The 16,121-nt window shown below is 40.6% G+C and overlaps 1 protein-coding gene across 1 annotated transcript in view; it reads right to left on the reverse strand.

Annotated features, from left to right (window-relative positions):
- Positions 1-2,371: 2,371 nt before the first annotated feature.
- The window catches only part of SLIT2 (slit guidance ligand 2), a 127,231-nt gene continuing 113,481 nt past the window's right edge, over positions 2,372-16,121 (reverse strand). Inside the window, exons 26-29 of the mRNA XM_024741816.1 lie at positions 11,088-11,242; positions 5,654-5,945; positions 5,232-5,443; positions 2,372-4,139 (exon numbers count right to left, since the gene is read on the reverse strand). Coding sequence (XP_024597584.1) covers positions 3,898-4,139; positions 5,232-5,443; positions 5,654-5,945; positions 11,088-11,242 — 901 coding nt within the window. The 3' untranslated portion in view covers positions 2,372-3,897. The remainder of the gene's footprint in view (positions 4,140-5,231; positions 5,444-5,653; positions 5,946-11,087; positions 11,243-16,121) is intronic.

Raw genomic sequence — 16,121 nt, forward strand, 5'->3', positions numbered from 1 at the left:
TTTCAGGGAGATTATCACAATCTGAAATTATATATTAGTTCAGTCATTTGTATATTATCTATCACCCATTTTAACCTCAACTCTAAAGGCATGGAGTATGTGCTCTAAAACGGCAGAAGCAATATCTGTTTCATTTGAAACTATATATCAGAAGTTTGGCATAGCTCCTTGCACATAACAGGAGATAGGAAATAAAAATTTAAGTCACTTTTGAGTACCCACGAGAGGATTAAGAATGAAAAATAGCTTATGCATTTTATATAGCTTTATATACTTTATATAAAGCTTCATATACTTTTATAGCTTATATACTTTTACAGCTTATATACCTTTACAAACATGACTTTTGAAATAATGGTCACTCTATGAGGCAGATGACACCATGACACTCAGGATCTTTAAGTCCTGAATCGATTTCCACGGTCTTTCAATCATTTCTCCAGAAAGAATTGCTGCTGACAAAGCAAGTCATCCAAAAAGAAAATGCTCAGAGCAATTCTAAACCCAGGGTTAGTCTATTAGTGCTTAGAAATAATTTCAGGAAATCTGTGGTGAACACAAATTCTGAAGATTGAGAGAGATTATTCAATGAACACGTCTTAAATTGAACACACGTCAAATCTCCATGGCATGTCCTTGACGGTACCTCCTCACTCATGTGAGACTTTATACACATTAGGGATGTTTAATTACTTTATCTTTTCATATTAAAACTATACATTACTGGGCTTCCCTGGTGGCACAGCGGTTGAGAATCCGCCTGCTGATGCAGGGGACACGGGTTCATGCCCCGGTCCGGGAGGATCCCACATGCCGCGGAGCGACTGGGCCTGTGAGCCATGGCCGCTGAGCCTGTGCGTCCGGAGCCTGTGCTCCGCAATGGGAGAGGCCACAACAGTGAGAGGCCCGCGTACTGCAAAAAAAAAACACCAAAACTGTACATTACTCTGTGAAGCAGCCTTGACTCTGAGATATGCAAAATGCTTTTTGTTTTAATATATTGAATCTGTTGGAAATACTCCAAAATAGTTTCCTATTAAAGAAATCCTATGGTCTAGGCTTTGTAAGTAGGCAGCCTTTTGTAACATGAATAATGTCCTTGTCTCATTTACTAGTAATTATTTGACTATTGAATTTTCTCAAAGAAGGACTCTTGCAGAATGTAGCCCCATTACGAAGCAAATAATCCCCTAGGAAACTTGCTAAATCAGCCCAAATTCCAGGCAAACATAATTCTATTTTGTGTCTTTATAAGCAGAAAGGAGAAAGAATAACGTTCTGTAAACTACTGTATTTCACTTTTTTTCCCTTAGAAAACAAAAACAAAATAAAGTCTCTAATGTAGATTACTTAAACTGACATGATCAATAGAGAATAATTGTGCTGTGGAAATGAGTGCCAAGGCTTAAAAGTCCCTTAGTAGAGGGTAGTAATTACTGAGCTTCGGCCTTTACCTCTTGAACATAGACCACGTGATCTGAAGGGCCTGAGCTGGAATTCAGCTCCTCTGTTTTCGAGCTGTTTATGCCTGTGGAAAACAAGCAGCATAAAAATCCCACAGGTTTGTAGAGGGAGATGAATATTTCATATAAAGCCCATGGCATAGCACCTGCCATATAATAAGCCCTCGAAAAGCAATGACTATTAAGATAATGCAAACCCTTGAAGAAAAGAAGCAACCAACGGGAATAAATAAATGGTTTACGATGACGGCATAATATTTATATTATTAAAATGTAGACATTTTAAACAAGAGTGAATAAATGATTGGACATCTGTGTCTGTGAAACAGCAGTATGTGTGTGTGCGCGCGCGCTTGCGTGGGTGTGCACGTGCACACGTGTGTCCACGTGAGTTCACGCACACATGATTTTCTTACAGGGAAATAAATGAAAAACTCTTAGCTGGTGGGTGAGGATTAATATCCCACCCAGTCAGTGTTATTTTCTGGATAGTATATCTGGATAGCATATCTAGATATTACCAACCCTTGCCTGACAGTACCTTTGGAGAAAATTTCTCTTTTTCTTGTGTTATTTTCCATCTGGATCTAATTGAGGGGGAAAGAACAGCATAAAGGAAAATACCATTTTGGTTGAGTTAGATTTCATCTTATAATATTTTTGGCGGAAAAATTAATTGAATATGCACTGTTTTTCTTAGCCAAGAATATGTTCTTTTCTCCATCTCTTTCATGTGGCCATCCCAAAGTACCCAGATGTGACAGTATGCTGATCTCAAACCAATTTCTGGCAACAAAAAGGTATAGGTTTCCTTCCCTGTTCTTTTGGTATCACCTTGATTAAGAAATTCTTAAGGAGGAGACTCTAAATACTGTGCAGTTTCTAAGAAAACCAACAAGCTGTTAATGAAGTAAATATCTGTTTAATTTACAAACATCAGTAGTGTAACTGATATTAGTCTGGAGAAAGACAAAGCACACTGAATTATACATGTACGTCTAGTTTTCTTTGTAAAAATGTTTTTGGAAAGAAACATCTGCATCTTTACAGGGTGCCCTGGGATTTTAATGAGGGAAGAGCACAGTCCACTATAAATCCTTATCAATTCTACATTGTAATTTAGCAGCAAACATGTTAACATGGGAACATTAAGGTAATAAAGGAGCTTTATTGTTTGGGAAAAAAAAAAAATCACAGTTCTTGACATTACAGCCTTTTCTCTCCCCGCCCCACCCTCGGTAAAAGGGCAAAAAAAGTCGAGGAAATAATGAACTTGTAAAAGATCTACTTTTCTAGTGTCGATTGCTACACACCATTTCTGTTCTGTGAGGACACCCTGCACAGGGGCGCTTCTTTCTGTACAATGACCGTCTCACGCATAGACTTTACATACCCTCTGCAGGTGTCCTGAATGAGGCCAGTAGGTCAGTGACACCAGCGGTCAGATGTCAAGGTAAACAAACAGATCAACACATATTTATCCCAAGATAACACCCTATGTTAGTACTATTGCCAAAAAAACCCACAAAAGAATCCTGATTTTTAAGTTTGAAAATGTACAAAAATATCAGGACAATTATAAATTAATATATATTAAAGCATTGAGAAACAGCAAAAGGATGGCCTAGAATGTTAAGTACAATGTACTTTGATACAATAAATATTTCTCATTGAAACCGAATACTGTATAGGGCTGTTTAGAACTCATAGAAACAAAAATTCATATTATTACTAATTTATTTATCAATAATCTATTGGTTCTTTATCATCTCCTTTGTCATTTATATTACAAAAAATTAATACTGGAAAACGGTAGATAAACACTTTTGTGTGCTTCTCCTGCTAACATGCTGACGTTTAAAAAGAAGATAAAATTTATTTTAGCACTCTTGTCTCCTCTGATGAATGGAACCCAGGTCTTCAGGATACTTTACGTTTTGCACAAAATATTTCTCATCCATTCATTCTGGCTGTGAATGCTGGAGTTCCATTCATCTGCCTTGCACCCTCACTCACACACATGTGCTTGGTCTGTCCTCATGAACTGCGTAGATGCAAACCAGGGCACAGGAGATTATGCTCTGGGCAACTTCACATCAGCAGAGAGAACCTCGTCTCTCCCCTGGGTATGTGCTTCTGCTGGTCTCCAGCAAGTTACGAAGATGAATCCAGGTTACCATGGTTTCCATCATTGCTCTAATGCCTTCAGGTGTATCATTCTTTATACTTCTCCAGTGTTGGGGAAGCTTTAGTTCAAGCATTTCTTTTTTTTTTTCTAAATGCAGAAAAAAAGTCTTCATTCTCATAATAAAAATAAGTCTGTTCTGTATTTTACAATATATTTCAATTATTTCCACTATGAAGCATTCGTGAGTCCAACAGGGTCAAGAAGTATACAACATTTTCCAAAGACCAAAGCTGCCAGGGACGTGGTTTAGGAGGCGCAGTGGGTACAGCCACACTTCACCACCTTCTCAACCTCGTCTACAAACGATGACCCATCAGTGCATTCGAAAGTGTATTTCCGTCGCTTGCTCCTCAGAGGTCCGCAGCACTGCCCGCCTGCACACCCCCCTCTGCATTCCAACCGGGAGACCTTCTTAGTTGTTTGGCAAGCGGCATAGCCCTGCTGCTTTTGGTAATAATCTCTTATCCGTTCCCCTCGACAAGAGATTTCTAGAAAAGAACAAAAAGCACAAGCAGTATAAGGGCAGTCGCTGTAAGTCGTGCGAAGTGGCCGTGAATCTACAACTCAGTTCAGGAGACACTGCTTTCGCTTCCTGTTTGTAACGGCTATTTTCAGTGTTAATGCTGTTCCATATTATGGCCTGGTGGCACAGCCTTCAGTTCTTTGAAAAACACTTCTTTTCGGCCTTTATTTTGAGCAAAGTGAATACTTTATATGTGGACTGTAAATACTATGCTTTCGGGCTGACAAGAAAATTGGATTCCTAAATCTTTTCTTTTATACCAAAAATATACATCTTCTGTTTTTACACTACTAACAGCTGGTTTTGTTTACCGAGGGCGCCGTTTCAGAGAGTACGCAGTTTAATTTATTAGACCTGGAGTTTAATATCGTTCAATCTGTTACTTAATACAAGTAACATTCCACTAACTTCATAAATTACCCAAGTATGAACTAGTTCAAAAAGAGACATCTGCTAAAAGCCTCCATGGGCACGTTCCTCTCGTCTCATCCCTCCGATACACACAACAAAATCCCTGCCAGCTGGAGGCAAAGCACATTCTGATCACGCAGACACAGGAGAAGGAAATAGGTGGGCTGAAATGTCAGCCTGTTTCCATCCCTCTCACCTGCATAATTTACTGTGATAAATCAGTTGATTCTAAGGTCAAAGGCGATTTTATCCTAAAACTAGAGCAGAATTATTAGTACCGTCTTCCCTGTGCCAGAAGATGAATCAGTAATCTGTACAGATGAGAACAGCAGGTAAAGGTAAGGAAGAAGGAAAGTAAATGTGCTCCCGCCTAAGGGAAAAGTAGTATTTCATAGCAAATCAAGTGTGAGAAGACTTGTGAAGGGTGTATAATATCTTGCAACAGAGTTTTAGGACATTTCACATCTGTGCCTTCCTATAACACTGTTAAGTAAATCAACAACAGCAACTACAAATAGTGCAAAGACCTGGCGTTCCTCATATCACTCCGCCCTGTGCGTCTTCCTTTCTCTCTCTCTCTGTTCAAAGATGGGGGCCCCTCTTGCTTTGCCAAGATAGAGGTCGGTGCCCAGCTGGGTTGGCTTACCGCGATCACAGCTGTCCCCAGTGTATCCACTGCTGCACTCACAGTAGGGCTGTCCCAGTCCTGAGAGCCTGCATTTCCCATGCTTACACTTGATCGCCTGGCAGGGGTTAAACAGGTCCTCCTCTTCATCACAGAGGACGCCCCCATGGCCCTCCAGGCACTTGCAGCTGTAGGAGAACGCGTTGATGGGCAGACAGGTGCCATGGACGCATCTACAGTGGAGGACCGCAGAGATGGAAATGGGTCAGGCAGAGAGGATAAGAATGGAGGAGGGAGGATGATGGATGGAATATAAGGGAGACAATGCTAATGAACTGACTTCTTTCTCTCCCTTCCCCCTCCCCCTTTCCTTCTTTCCTCTCTGGGGTTTTGCTTTGAAGGTTGGAGTGTGTGGGTTTAACTACCAAGCAGCCCAGACTCACTTATTTCCAAGACAGGGGTCATTGGTCCTCTGGTCACAGAGGGGCCCCGTCCATCCTTCCTGGCACTCGCAGGTGAAGCCGGACTGGGTGCTAGGCTGGCACGTGCCGTGGGCACACACCTTCTTGTGGCACGGCTCACAGCCGGGCAGGATGCCGGTCTGCATGGGCACCTTCCGGAAGTCCTGCAGCTCGCTGTTGATGTAAAGGTTCCGGATGCAGCCGTGGAAGCTTGTGCCGTTCTGCCCGGGGGCCTGGCGCAGAGCTGCAGCCACGTTGTTCTTCCCGGGCATGCCTGCGGGGGAGCACCAAGTCAGAGGTCACGCCCTTCCGCGGCTCCCCAGCCAGTGGCCACCCGGACCCTCTTAGCTCTTCCAGCGGGGCAGGAGTCTGCGTGACTCTTCTTCAGGAGAACCAGGCAGCACAAGCATCCCATCCTGCGCTTCTCAACGGGGCTGCACATCAGAATCACATTGGATCTTTGAAGAAATACTGATGCTTGGGACCTCAGCCCAGACGGATTTGATCAGATTAACTGGGTGGAGTGAGGGAGGGAGAAGGGATGTGTGTTTCTTTGTTTTTGTTTTTTTGGAAGATGCTCCAGGCAATTCTAATGCACAACTAGAATAAAGAACCTAGTTCATTGGAGGTCAATCTTTAGTTTCTAACACCTGTTTTGTTTTTGGTTTTCATTTTTTTAAATAAAAAAACCCTTATATGGAGGCATGAATCTATAAAACCTAAAATCAGGGCCACTGTATTTAAAAGCAAGGTTGGGAATGGGGGAGGGATTCGTACTCCCTTCTACCTTCACACCCACCCCCTAACCTGGACACACAGCCCAGAAGCCTAGAGCCAGACTGATTCCCTGACCAATCCTGCCCTTTAAAGATGAAGGGGGCCCAGGGCCCAGAGAGCTCGGCGACATGCTCGGTGTCACCAGTAAGACTGGGTGAGAATTAAGCCGATGACACAAACTTCCCCAATCTCAGGTCATGGTTCAGTCCCCTGATTTTCAGAGAGTGAGAGCAGAGCTGGGGTTCACAGGGACCATTCACCCCAGTCCTGCCAAATTCTAAGCTGGCAGCTAGTCCAGCTCACCACTGGCAATGTCCCAAACTCAGCCGTGGATGTCAGTGTCTGAAAAACTCACCCTGCTTCCAATCAGGACAGCACTTCATTCACATCCTTTTTTTCCCCTTGCTAATTGAGAGTGAAACCTTCATATTCCAAGAAATCAGGACTATAAAAGAAATTCCTCCAAAACCAGAATTTGCAATCTTTGTGCATATATATATATATATATATATATATATACACACATATATATATATATATTCCACCAGTGACGGTCATCTGGTAACCCTTATCTGGCAAAACTGAGGAGTCTTTCCATGGCCTAAGCCAGACCCTGAAATAGTTCCTGGATGGGATCCTACACGAGGCAACCATCCAGGTTGCTGCAGGGGAGGGGAGGGAACCAAGGCCTTTAGAGCAGCTGACCTTCCCCCCAGTGCTCACACCATCTCTACACCTGGACCCTGAGCTACTGGTTGGAGGGTCGAGGCTGGAAAAGACCAGGGCTGTCACTCTCTAGAGGGTTTGTTGGTTATAAAGACCACGAGCCACAGTACTCTACTCTCTGGGTGCTGCCTTGTGGCAGCATCTCCTTTCCCATTTGAAGGAGCTCCATTCGAGGTCTAGCAGGCACCAAAGTCAGATAGCCGCTTATACAAAACCACTAGGCTAGAGGTCAAAGTCTGTATTTTTGGCCTGTGTGCACTTGGGCCAGTCATTTCCCGTCTCTGGTGCTTAATTTTCTCATCTGTAACGTGAGTGGATGGACCAGATCAGTTGTTTCCAAGCCCATCATACATAAGAGCCACCAGAGGGGCGCTGTTGAGAAGGCAGCTTCCCAGGCCCCCATCTCTCCTCACCTGAGATTCTAACCCAGAATGAAGGCGTGGGCATAGAAATTGCAATGTTAACATGCAAGCTCAGGTGACTCTGGTGCAGGTGGTCCTGGTCACATTTTGACAGGTACTGAATTAGTGTCTAGGATTTGAAGGTCATAAGTTCAAGTTTTTAGTCTGTGTGTGTCTGGCCTTGGGAACTGGGTTGCTTTGTAGAGTGGGGTCAAAAGGATGGAATGTTCCATTTCCAGGAGAGGACTAGTGACTGGGAATTCCTTGTTTGGGGGTAAGTTCTTCTACATAGTCATATGCATCCATCCAAAACATGTGGACTTTTTTTTTTGTGGCCTCTCCTGTTGCGGAGCACAGGCTCCGGACGCGCAGGCTCAGCGGCCATGGCTCACGGGCCCAGCCGCTCCGCGGCATGTGGGATCCTCCCGGACCGGGGCATGAACCCATGTCCCCTGCATCGGCAGGCGGACTCTCAACCACTGCACCACCAGGGAAGCCCAAACATGTGGACTTTAATGTCCACACATTTATGGTCCTTTCTTCAGAGGTTAAAAAAGAACTTCTTCCAAGACTATTTTCAGTTAGTCACGCAACACACATATGTGCACATGTCAAGACTAACTACAGACCCACGAAGTTCCACAGTGGGGAGAAGCAATTAGTAAATGTGTTCCTTCTATTCCCAAACTAACAATGATAAAGGTCTAGCTTTGATTGTAGTAATTTTTAAATGAAAATGTTGATACATCACACATATAGTTACTTTCAGTAGGATATCATGAAGTCAAGAACTATCTTAACTCAACCTTTTCAGGTGCTTGGTAGACTTCTGACCAGGGAACTAAGTCTTAACTGAAAAACAGAAGTAGATCCATGTTTGTTTTCCTTTAGCCTTTCCTCTATGCCATGGACCATAGCTGGAATTCAACCTATCAAACAATAGGTAACTTAGTGGACAGTTTTTAGCCTTAACAAGCTCTACATATTTCAAAATGACAATAAACGGACCAAGTGTCACCACTGATGTCTTCTGTGCAATGGGGGCATTAGGAGAAGATTTGTGATGCACGGAGGGGTCTCTATGTGCAGGTCTTTACTTTTTTAAAAAAAAAACCCTTTAAGTAATGTATGTTCTGGTTGGACAATTATACAGAAAAACGTAAAGATTACATTGCTTTGCATTAAGTAAAGCCTATATCATGGGTAGTTGAAAACCCAAAGGTAGGGAAACCTGCCTCCCTGTTTTGCTAGAAAATACTCCTGCAAGGGCCTAAGGCATGGAATGCATCACCTTTGGGCCATCTTCCTTGGGGAGTGTTCCTGTTTGCAGACTTTGAGAAAAAGGAGAGCTTGTTTACCTTGCTCTCCTTTGCTAATTCAAGTTCTCCTGCTTTTACCATAAAGAATTCAGGGCTGCAGTCTTAGGACTGCATTGTATTTTTAAAATCCGAATTACCCTTGAGACTGTCCTCTGAGTGGGAAGGAAATGAGCCCAGTGTGTTCTCTGGCAGTGAGGCTGGTTGGAAGTGGAAAGAGGCACCATCTGGATTCTTCCAGGCCCTCTACCCTTAGAAGGATTAGCACTTCTCAGTACTAATTTAAAACATTTTTTCCCCCTTTTTGTAAAAATGTTCTGGCCCAAGCACTCCCATTCTGTACTTATTATTTTCTCCACATTCTAAAGGGGTCTTAAAAGATTTAATGAAATGATGTCTAATAAAACATAATAAAATCAAGTGAAGGACAAGTCCAGAAATAAATGAAAAGCCACAGAACTTAGACTGCTTCCTTTTCTGCTCCATGTTAGGAAGGTGAGTGGCAATGCAGGTGGCTTTGGGGTTAGACAGACCTGAACTCAAACGAGGTCTCTATCAACTTGGACATATTCCATGAAGTCCCTTAGGGATTATAAAACAAAAAATCATACCTACTTCCTAAAGTCTCTGCGGGTTAAGACTGTAAAAGCAGCATTGCATTGAGCGCACAGCATGTGCTTAGTAAATATGATTTCTTTTCTCTCCAACCACAGGTAACATCTGTGACTTCACCCACACCAAAGCAACTGCCGTTCATGGTAATGCAGGCAAGAATGGACGACCCTTGCCTGTTAATGAATCCCACAGTGTGATTCCCATGAAGCAAATAGATCAGTCAACTTGCTGCATGGACTTAATATGAGATACTTTTATTACAAATGTATTATGGTTTCATGAAGATGTGACTGCCTTCCCCACTCCCCTGGCACAGAAGGGATATTTCTTTTTCAGTTTTGTATTCTTCATGCACCTATTAATTTAGTTCTCAGCTTATGGGAGGTGCTCAATAAATATTTACAGAAATGAACCAAAGACTTTCAACTGCTTTAAAAAAAATCAAAAGTCTATCAGTGTTCAGAGTTTCTACTGCTGAAATTATTAAAAACAGAAGTGCTCTGGAATTTCAGGAAATTTCCCAAAATGCTTTTAGGGAAGGCTTTGAGGGGTTAAGAAACTTATGCAGCATCCCAAGGTCGTTACTGTGAAAATAATGATGTGAAGTTCATGAAAATACCTGTCATGGTGAAGAAACTGGTTACATTGACCTGTTCAGAAACTTTAGCTTATTTATCTGTAAAATGAGTTAATTTTATCAGTCAATTCAATGTAATCTAATTCAGTGCAACTCAATTCAAAATCATATGCTTTCTTGGTCCTTTGCCTGAAATTTGAAATTGTGTCTCCAGTATATATTTATTCCTCCAGATAGAGGTAAAAGTACAAGCTCTCTCCATCACAGGTCTTCTCCTCTGAGCTCCTTCAGAAGTTTGCTCAGACTCTATCCCTCATCTATTTACTCATCTGCCTTCATGCAGCTTAAAAATAAAGTCGAGTCTTCACTCTGTCATTCCAGGCCCTAATCCACCTTTCTGACCGTCTCCCTTGTCCATTCACCATAAGGTCTTAGCTAAAGAGAAGTACTTCCTGCTGCCCCAGTACAAGTTGTACGTTTAATTTGCTCATTCATTCATTCATTTGATTTCAGTAATAATTATCCTATCCTGTACATGAGTTCGCAGCTGACAGTAGAGGCATTCCAGCATAGCGACATTTAACTGAAGCTGGTAGTGTTCGCCTCCTTAATAGTGCTGGGGTGGGTCATGCGCTCCTCAGTTTGCATCACACTTGACTCCCCATCTTCTTCATTGTCTGTATTTGACCTCTAACCAGCTTTCTTTTTCCTATACACCAGAACAGTAAGATTAGATTAAATGATGTTTAAATCACCTAGTGTGTGACAGACACAAAAGAAACATTAATGTCCTTCTCCACTCCAACCACACATTTTGTTAGACCCAGAGCCAGGGTTACAACATGGTCTCTTATCACCCATTTAGGGCTCTTTCTTTTCTATCCTTGCTGTCCATCTTTCAATGACTGATCAATGACCATGGCACCAGCATCAACAACTTCAGGATCAGTCTGTGATGAGCATCACAGGGTTTGGGAATCCACGGAATTTGGAAAAGCGCTTACCTCCGACATAGAGTGGGGAGTCAAAATTCAAAGTGGACTGCTTTGACAAGTTGGTGATGATTTTGGGGCTCCCTCCGTCCACAGAGAGGGAGAGACTTTGATCCAGGGCGAGTAGTTCCACAATGTGAAAATTTCCATCATTGATCGTCTCCACGCTATTAAGAAAAAAAGATAACTGATCCTCCAATTTTATATTTATTAAAGAAAAGGAGTTACAATTCAAACTCCAATAAGCTCTTTTTGGGAAAAGATACTCCTATTTAACATTAATAAAGATAAAGGCCAGTAGCTGATTTTGAAATAAAAGATATTTTCAAGGAGATATAATCATTTTTTATTTCTTGGGTAATACAAAATACAAAATAAGTTTGTTCTCCCATTGGGAGAAGTGGAAATGAATATATTTTATCATTATTCAATCACATTCTCCCGGTATGTAGAAATTCCAAAGCATAATTTATGCATTTGATTTTAAATGTCACTAAAGTTTCATTTGTTCAGATACTGTTACTCCAAATTGCATTCAAAAGACAACTAACTGATACCTGTGCCAAATATACTTTTTAGACATTGATCTTAGGGGATCATTGGTCTCTGCACTCTTAAGCACTACACAGTAATACTTATTAGCACCAAACATACATAGAAATGCAGGAAGAACCAACTTGGCAGGATCACTGCACTTTTTGAAATTTGTTAATTGATAATATACTCTCATTTTCTTTGCATTTTTCAGAAGGATGTCCATCAAATGATATTACTGTGAAGATGAGTATGCTCAGTGGAGAGGTGGGAATAATGGATTAAATAGAATGCTTAACATAGTCATGTCTAGGGAGTCTAGTGATGACAATGGTTCTTCAATTTCTCTTCTATAACTTTAGAGGGACAGCTCCAACAATCATTACATCCGCCTTCTTAACAATTTGAGAGGGCTTATGGAAATTCATAAAATGGACAAAAACAAAGAGATTAAGAAACAGGTAACGGAAAATGACAATTGAAAATGAAGTGGGTGCAATTAGCAGGTAGGTGCTATAAGGTTTTAAAGGGTGTCTGTCAACCTAACACAAGTGTTACATCAGGCAAAGATGCAAACAGGACAAATTGAAACAGGAGCAACAAAGAAAACAGGATCAATAGTGAATATTAAAGAACTAATATACTGAGATGTTGACTTGAAAGATTGGAAAAAGGGCTCAAAAAGGGAAATATGGGAACATACTATAAGGAAGATCGTGAATACCTAATAGTCCCTATGCAAGAAGATTGCTTAAATTTCCAGGCACTGATATTTAAATTTGCAAATACGTCAAGCCTGGAAAATAACAGAAAAATGTATAGATATTTCTTCATGGTTCTCACCACAGGAGTCTAATCTTATTCCATCGTTTGCCGACATGGAATAAAATGTTTTTGTGATTTGACAACAATATAAACCATTCTGCAGAGCTGTGAAAACACCTGAAGTTCTCTGGTGTTAAGTAGTTAAAAGTGTCCACGTGTGCAGGAATTTTTAATAACCTGTTTCAGATATCATCTTTAAAAAAATAAATGTTAGATGTGCCAATCAATATTTTTGCATTTTACACATTTAATTATCCCAACACTTGATACCACTAAAATCAACAGAGGAAACAATATACAAGGAAAATACTTTCTAAATAAAGTTGCATACCAGATGTTAGTGGTCTTAAATAATACCAACTACTGGTTAAACATACATATTTTAGAATCAGATAAGCCTGGATTTGAATGCTGGTCTTGCATTTATTAAATGTTTGACCTTAGATAAGTAACTTAATTGCTAATAAACTTCAATCTTCTCTTCAGTAAATGCTAACAAATATTCCCCCCTCCTGTGGTTAATTTGAGGTCTATCCCTATGAAATGATTTTTTAAAATGCAGAACAAAACATCTAGCCTATAGAAAGTGCAAAGTTAAACACTAGATATTAGTATCATCACCGTCATCATCATTACCACCACCACCACTGTCATCATATAAATAATCCAGTACTACTTCAGAATCTTCTTCAAGAAGAAATTAGTCAGGCTTTGTTTTTAATATTAATTGTAAGATAATGCTAAAGACCGGCAGAAATATAATAACTTCTTTGGGGACATATCCAAATTATTAGAAGTTTTAAGTAAAACATTAATATAAAGATATACATAGAGAAGGTGGTAGTCAATTGCTTTTTCCTGTCATCATATACAACTCTTTAAGTGGTTTTATATGAATGCTCTGTGAACAATGACCTTATTTGATTTATAAATATTAATAGTGGGTCCCCCTTTTCCCTCTACAGTTGCTAAGAAAAAGACTCATTTGTACTAGGGAACTGGTTCTTGGTCACACATCAGTCTTAGGCAATTGATCTAGGTATGTCATTGCTGATGATGATGTTTGGTGCAGCGTAACTGAAAGGTTTAATACCTTTAAAGTTCTGCACACTCTAAAGCAGTGCTTCAGCTGGGAAGCTGGAGGTAGGTAGCTTCATTATTAACTCATTTTACTTCCTACTCCTTTATTCCTTTCTTTTCTTTTTTCTTTCTTTCTTCCCTTTTTTTTTTTTTTGTTTCCTGAGTACATGTCTTTAATTCCCACTAATTGTAAGCTCCTTTAAATCAGGGGCCCTGTATTATTTATTTCTTCCTTAATGTATCCAGTAGTGTCTGATAAATAGTAGATGCTCAATAAATGTATGTTAAGTAAATTAAAGATAGGGGAGTTGTATTAAGAATAACATAGAGGGCTTCCCTGGTAGCGCAGTGGTTGAGAGTCCGCCTGCCGATGCAGCGAACACGAGTTCGTGCCCCAGTCTGGGAAGATCCCACATGCCGCGGAGCGGCTGGGCCCGTGAGCCATGGCCGTGTACCGCAAAAAAAAAAAAAAAAAAAAAAAAAAAAGAATAACATATAGAGTTTATTTAGTAATACTAGTTGGATTACAGTTATAGATAGTCAAGATCCTCCAGGCATACTTAGGACAGGACATCCAAAAGATGCATTTTATTAAAAAATTTGGAATTTTCAGTGGTGATATCCTGAAAGATAATGTTGGGAGGTAAGTCTTGCTCAGCTTATCCTAGCTCCTGTCAGATGTGTGACACTGAGTTACTGTGACTTCAGGTAATTTTTCTCTGCTTTCTTTTCCTCACTAGGGAAATGCAAGTAATAAGATCAAAGAATTGCACAGCACCTACTATGGGGCAACTTCACATGCATTAACTGATTTAAGACTCACAACGCTAAATTTGGGCACTTAGGGTACCCAAGATGGCACAGCCAGTGGCTAAACAGATTTGAAGCCAGGTTGTCTGGTTCTAGAGTACGTGCTTTTAACTATTATCCATCACTTTTTTTTTTTTTTTGCGGTACACTGGCCTCTCACTGTTGTGGCCTCTCCTGTTACGGAGCACAGGCTCCGGACGCGCAGGCTCAGCGGCCATGGCTCACGGGCCCAGCCGCTCCGCAGCATGTGGGATCTTCCCGGACGGGGGCACAAACCCGTGTCTCCTGCGTCGGCAGGCGGACTCTCAACCACTGCGCCACCAGGGAAGCCCTATCCATCACTTTTAAAATAAAAAACCTGAAGAGTATCTAGTACTGTACAAATGGCATGTGTTTGTTCTCACTAGTAGCCAGCCTTTAATAGATGATTTCTCTCCCAAACAGCCCAGGAATAAAGTTCTATGGAAAAAAATCTTATATGATGGTTGCACAACTTGGTACATTTACTAAAAATCATTGAATGCATATGAGATATACAGATTTGAAACTTGTTTTTGGCTTCTCTTTTCCCAATTATAAGTGAAGTTCACACTGACTACACTTTTCTCCTCCCAAAAGCTTTCAATGTCTAATCTGATGATTCCAGAACTTGGTAAGAGTTACCACTGAGCTTAATTCGGTTTATATTTCTCAGAATTAAGTGAGGCTTTGCCCAGGCTTTTAACAGATAAGTATTGTGAAATTAATATTTTTAGATTCTTTGGTTTTAAGATGGTATTGTGTGTATGGGGCCTGAAGAGAATATGGCAGAGCTAAGAGTACTCTAAATTGGTGTTTCATGCTGTCTCCTAAAGCCAGAGATCTGGGGGATGCCCAGGAGTCCTTTGTTTATATACCCTTTCAAAATAAAAGCAGTGGTTGACACACCAGTTGTTGCAGAATAAAACTAAGACATCATCGATTTTACAGTCTATCACGGTCATCTCCTACCTATCCACCTGCAATGTGTAACATCCTTCTGGGTCCTGACAAGTACTGACAAACACTCACTGCTCCCTAGGGAACTATATACTCCATGACTCACAAAAGTCGCAAGTGAACCACTTAACAGTGAGCCTTTCCACTAGGAAGATAAATTGCATTTACTACCTTTATTATGTAATTCAGTTTTACTACACTCATCTATTACCTGAGATTTTGTTTTCTTGGATTTCTAAATGGATGTGTAAAAACAAAGCCGTTACTCAATTTTCTCTTGGTTTGCTATAGAAAAAGAGTTTAAAAACTTGGGGCTTAAAAGAAGAGAGGCTCTAAATTGTCTTTGATTGTCTTTATGTCTTCAGGACTCATTAACAATGATATTGTTATATTTCTATCTCAATTGTAAATCTTAGGTATTTCAGTGGAGTAAAGATAAATAGTTCACTTTGCTTATGTGAACTCCTGCTTTTTTGCCAAGGATTTGTTGGCATATTCTGTGCAATAGAATAGGAACAAAAAACTAGACAAATTCAACTGGCCACCTCATTTTGATATGTCTGGTCTAAAGATGCTTCATTTGTGAAGTGTGGATGCTAACAAAAAATTTCCCTGCCCACTTCTTTGAGTGGAAGGAATGGGAAGCCAAGTGGGATTAAAGGTATTTATGTATTAGCATAAGAGTTTTCAGAAGAAGGTTTTATAAAATAATTTATCAAGTAAAGTTGTATTTTGAAGCAAATTACAGATCTTCCTGAACTTACGATGGGCTTAAGTTCCAATTAACCCATTGTAAATTGAAAATATGGTAAGTCAAAA

The sequence above is a fragment of the Neophocaena asiaeorientalis genome, unplaced genomic scaffold, assembly GCF_003031525.2.
Source record: "Neophocaena asiaeorientalis asiaeorientalis breed wild unplaced genomic scaffold, Neophocaena_asiaeorientalis_V1.1 scaffold218, whole genome shotgun sequence".
In the NCBI taxonomy this organism is placed as follows: domain Eukaryota; kingdom Metazoa; phylum Chordata; class Mammalia; order Artiodactyla; family Phocoenidae; genus Neophocaena; species Neophocaena asiaeorientalis.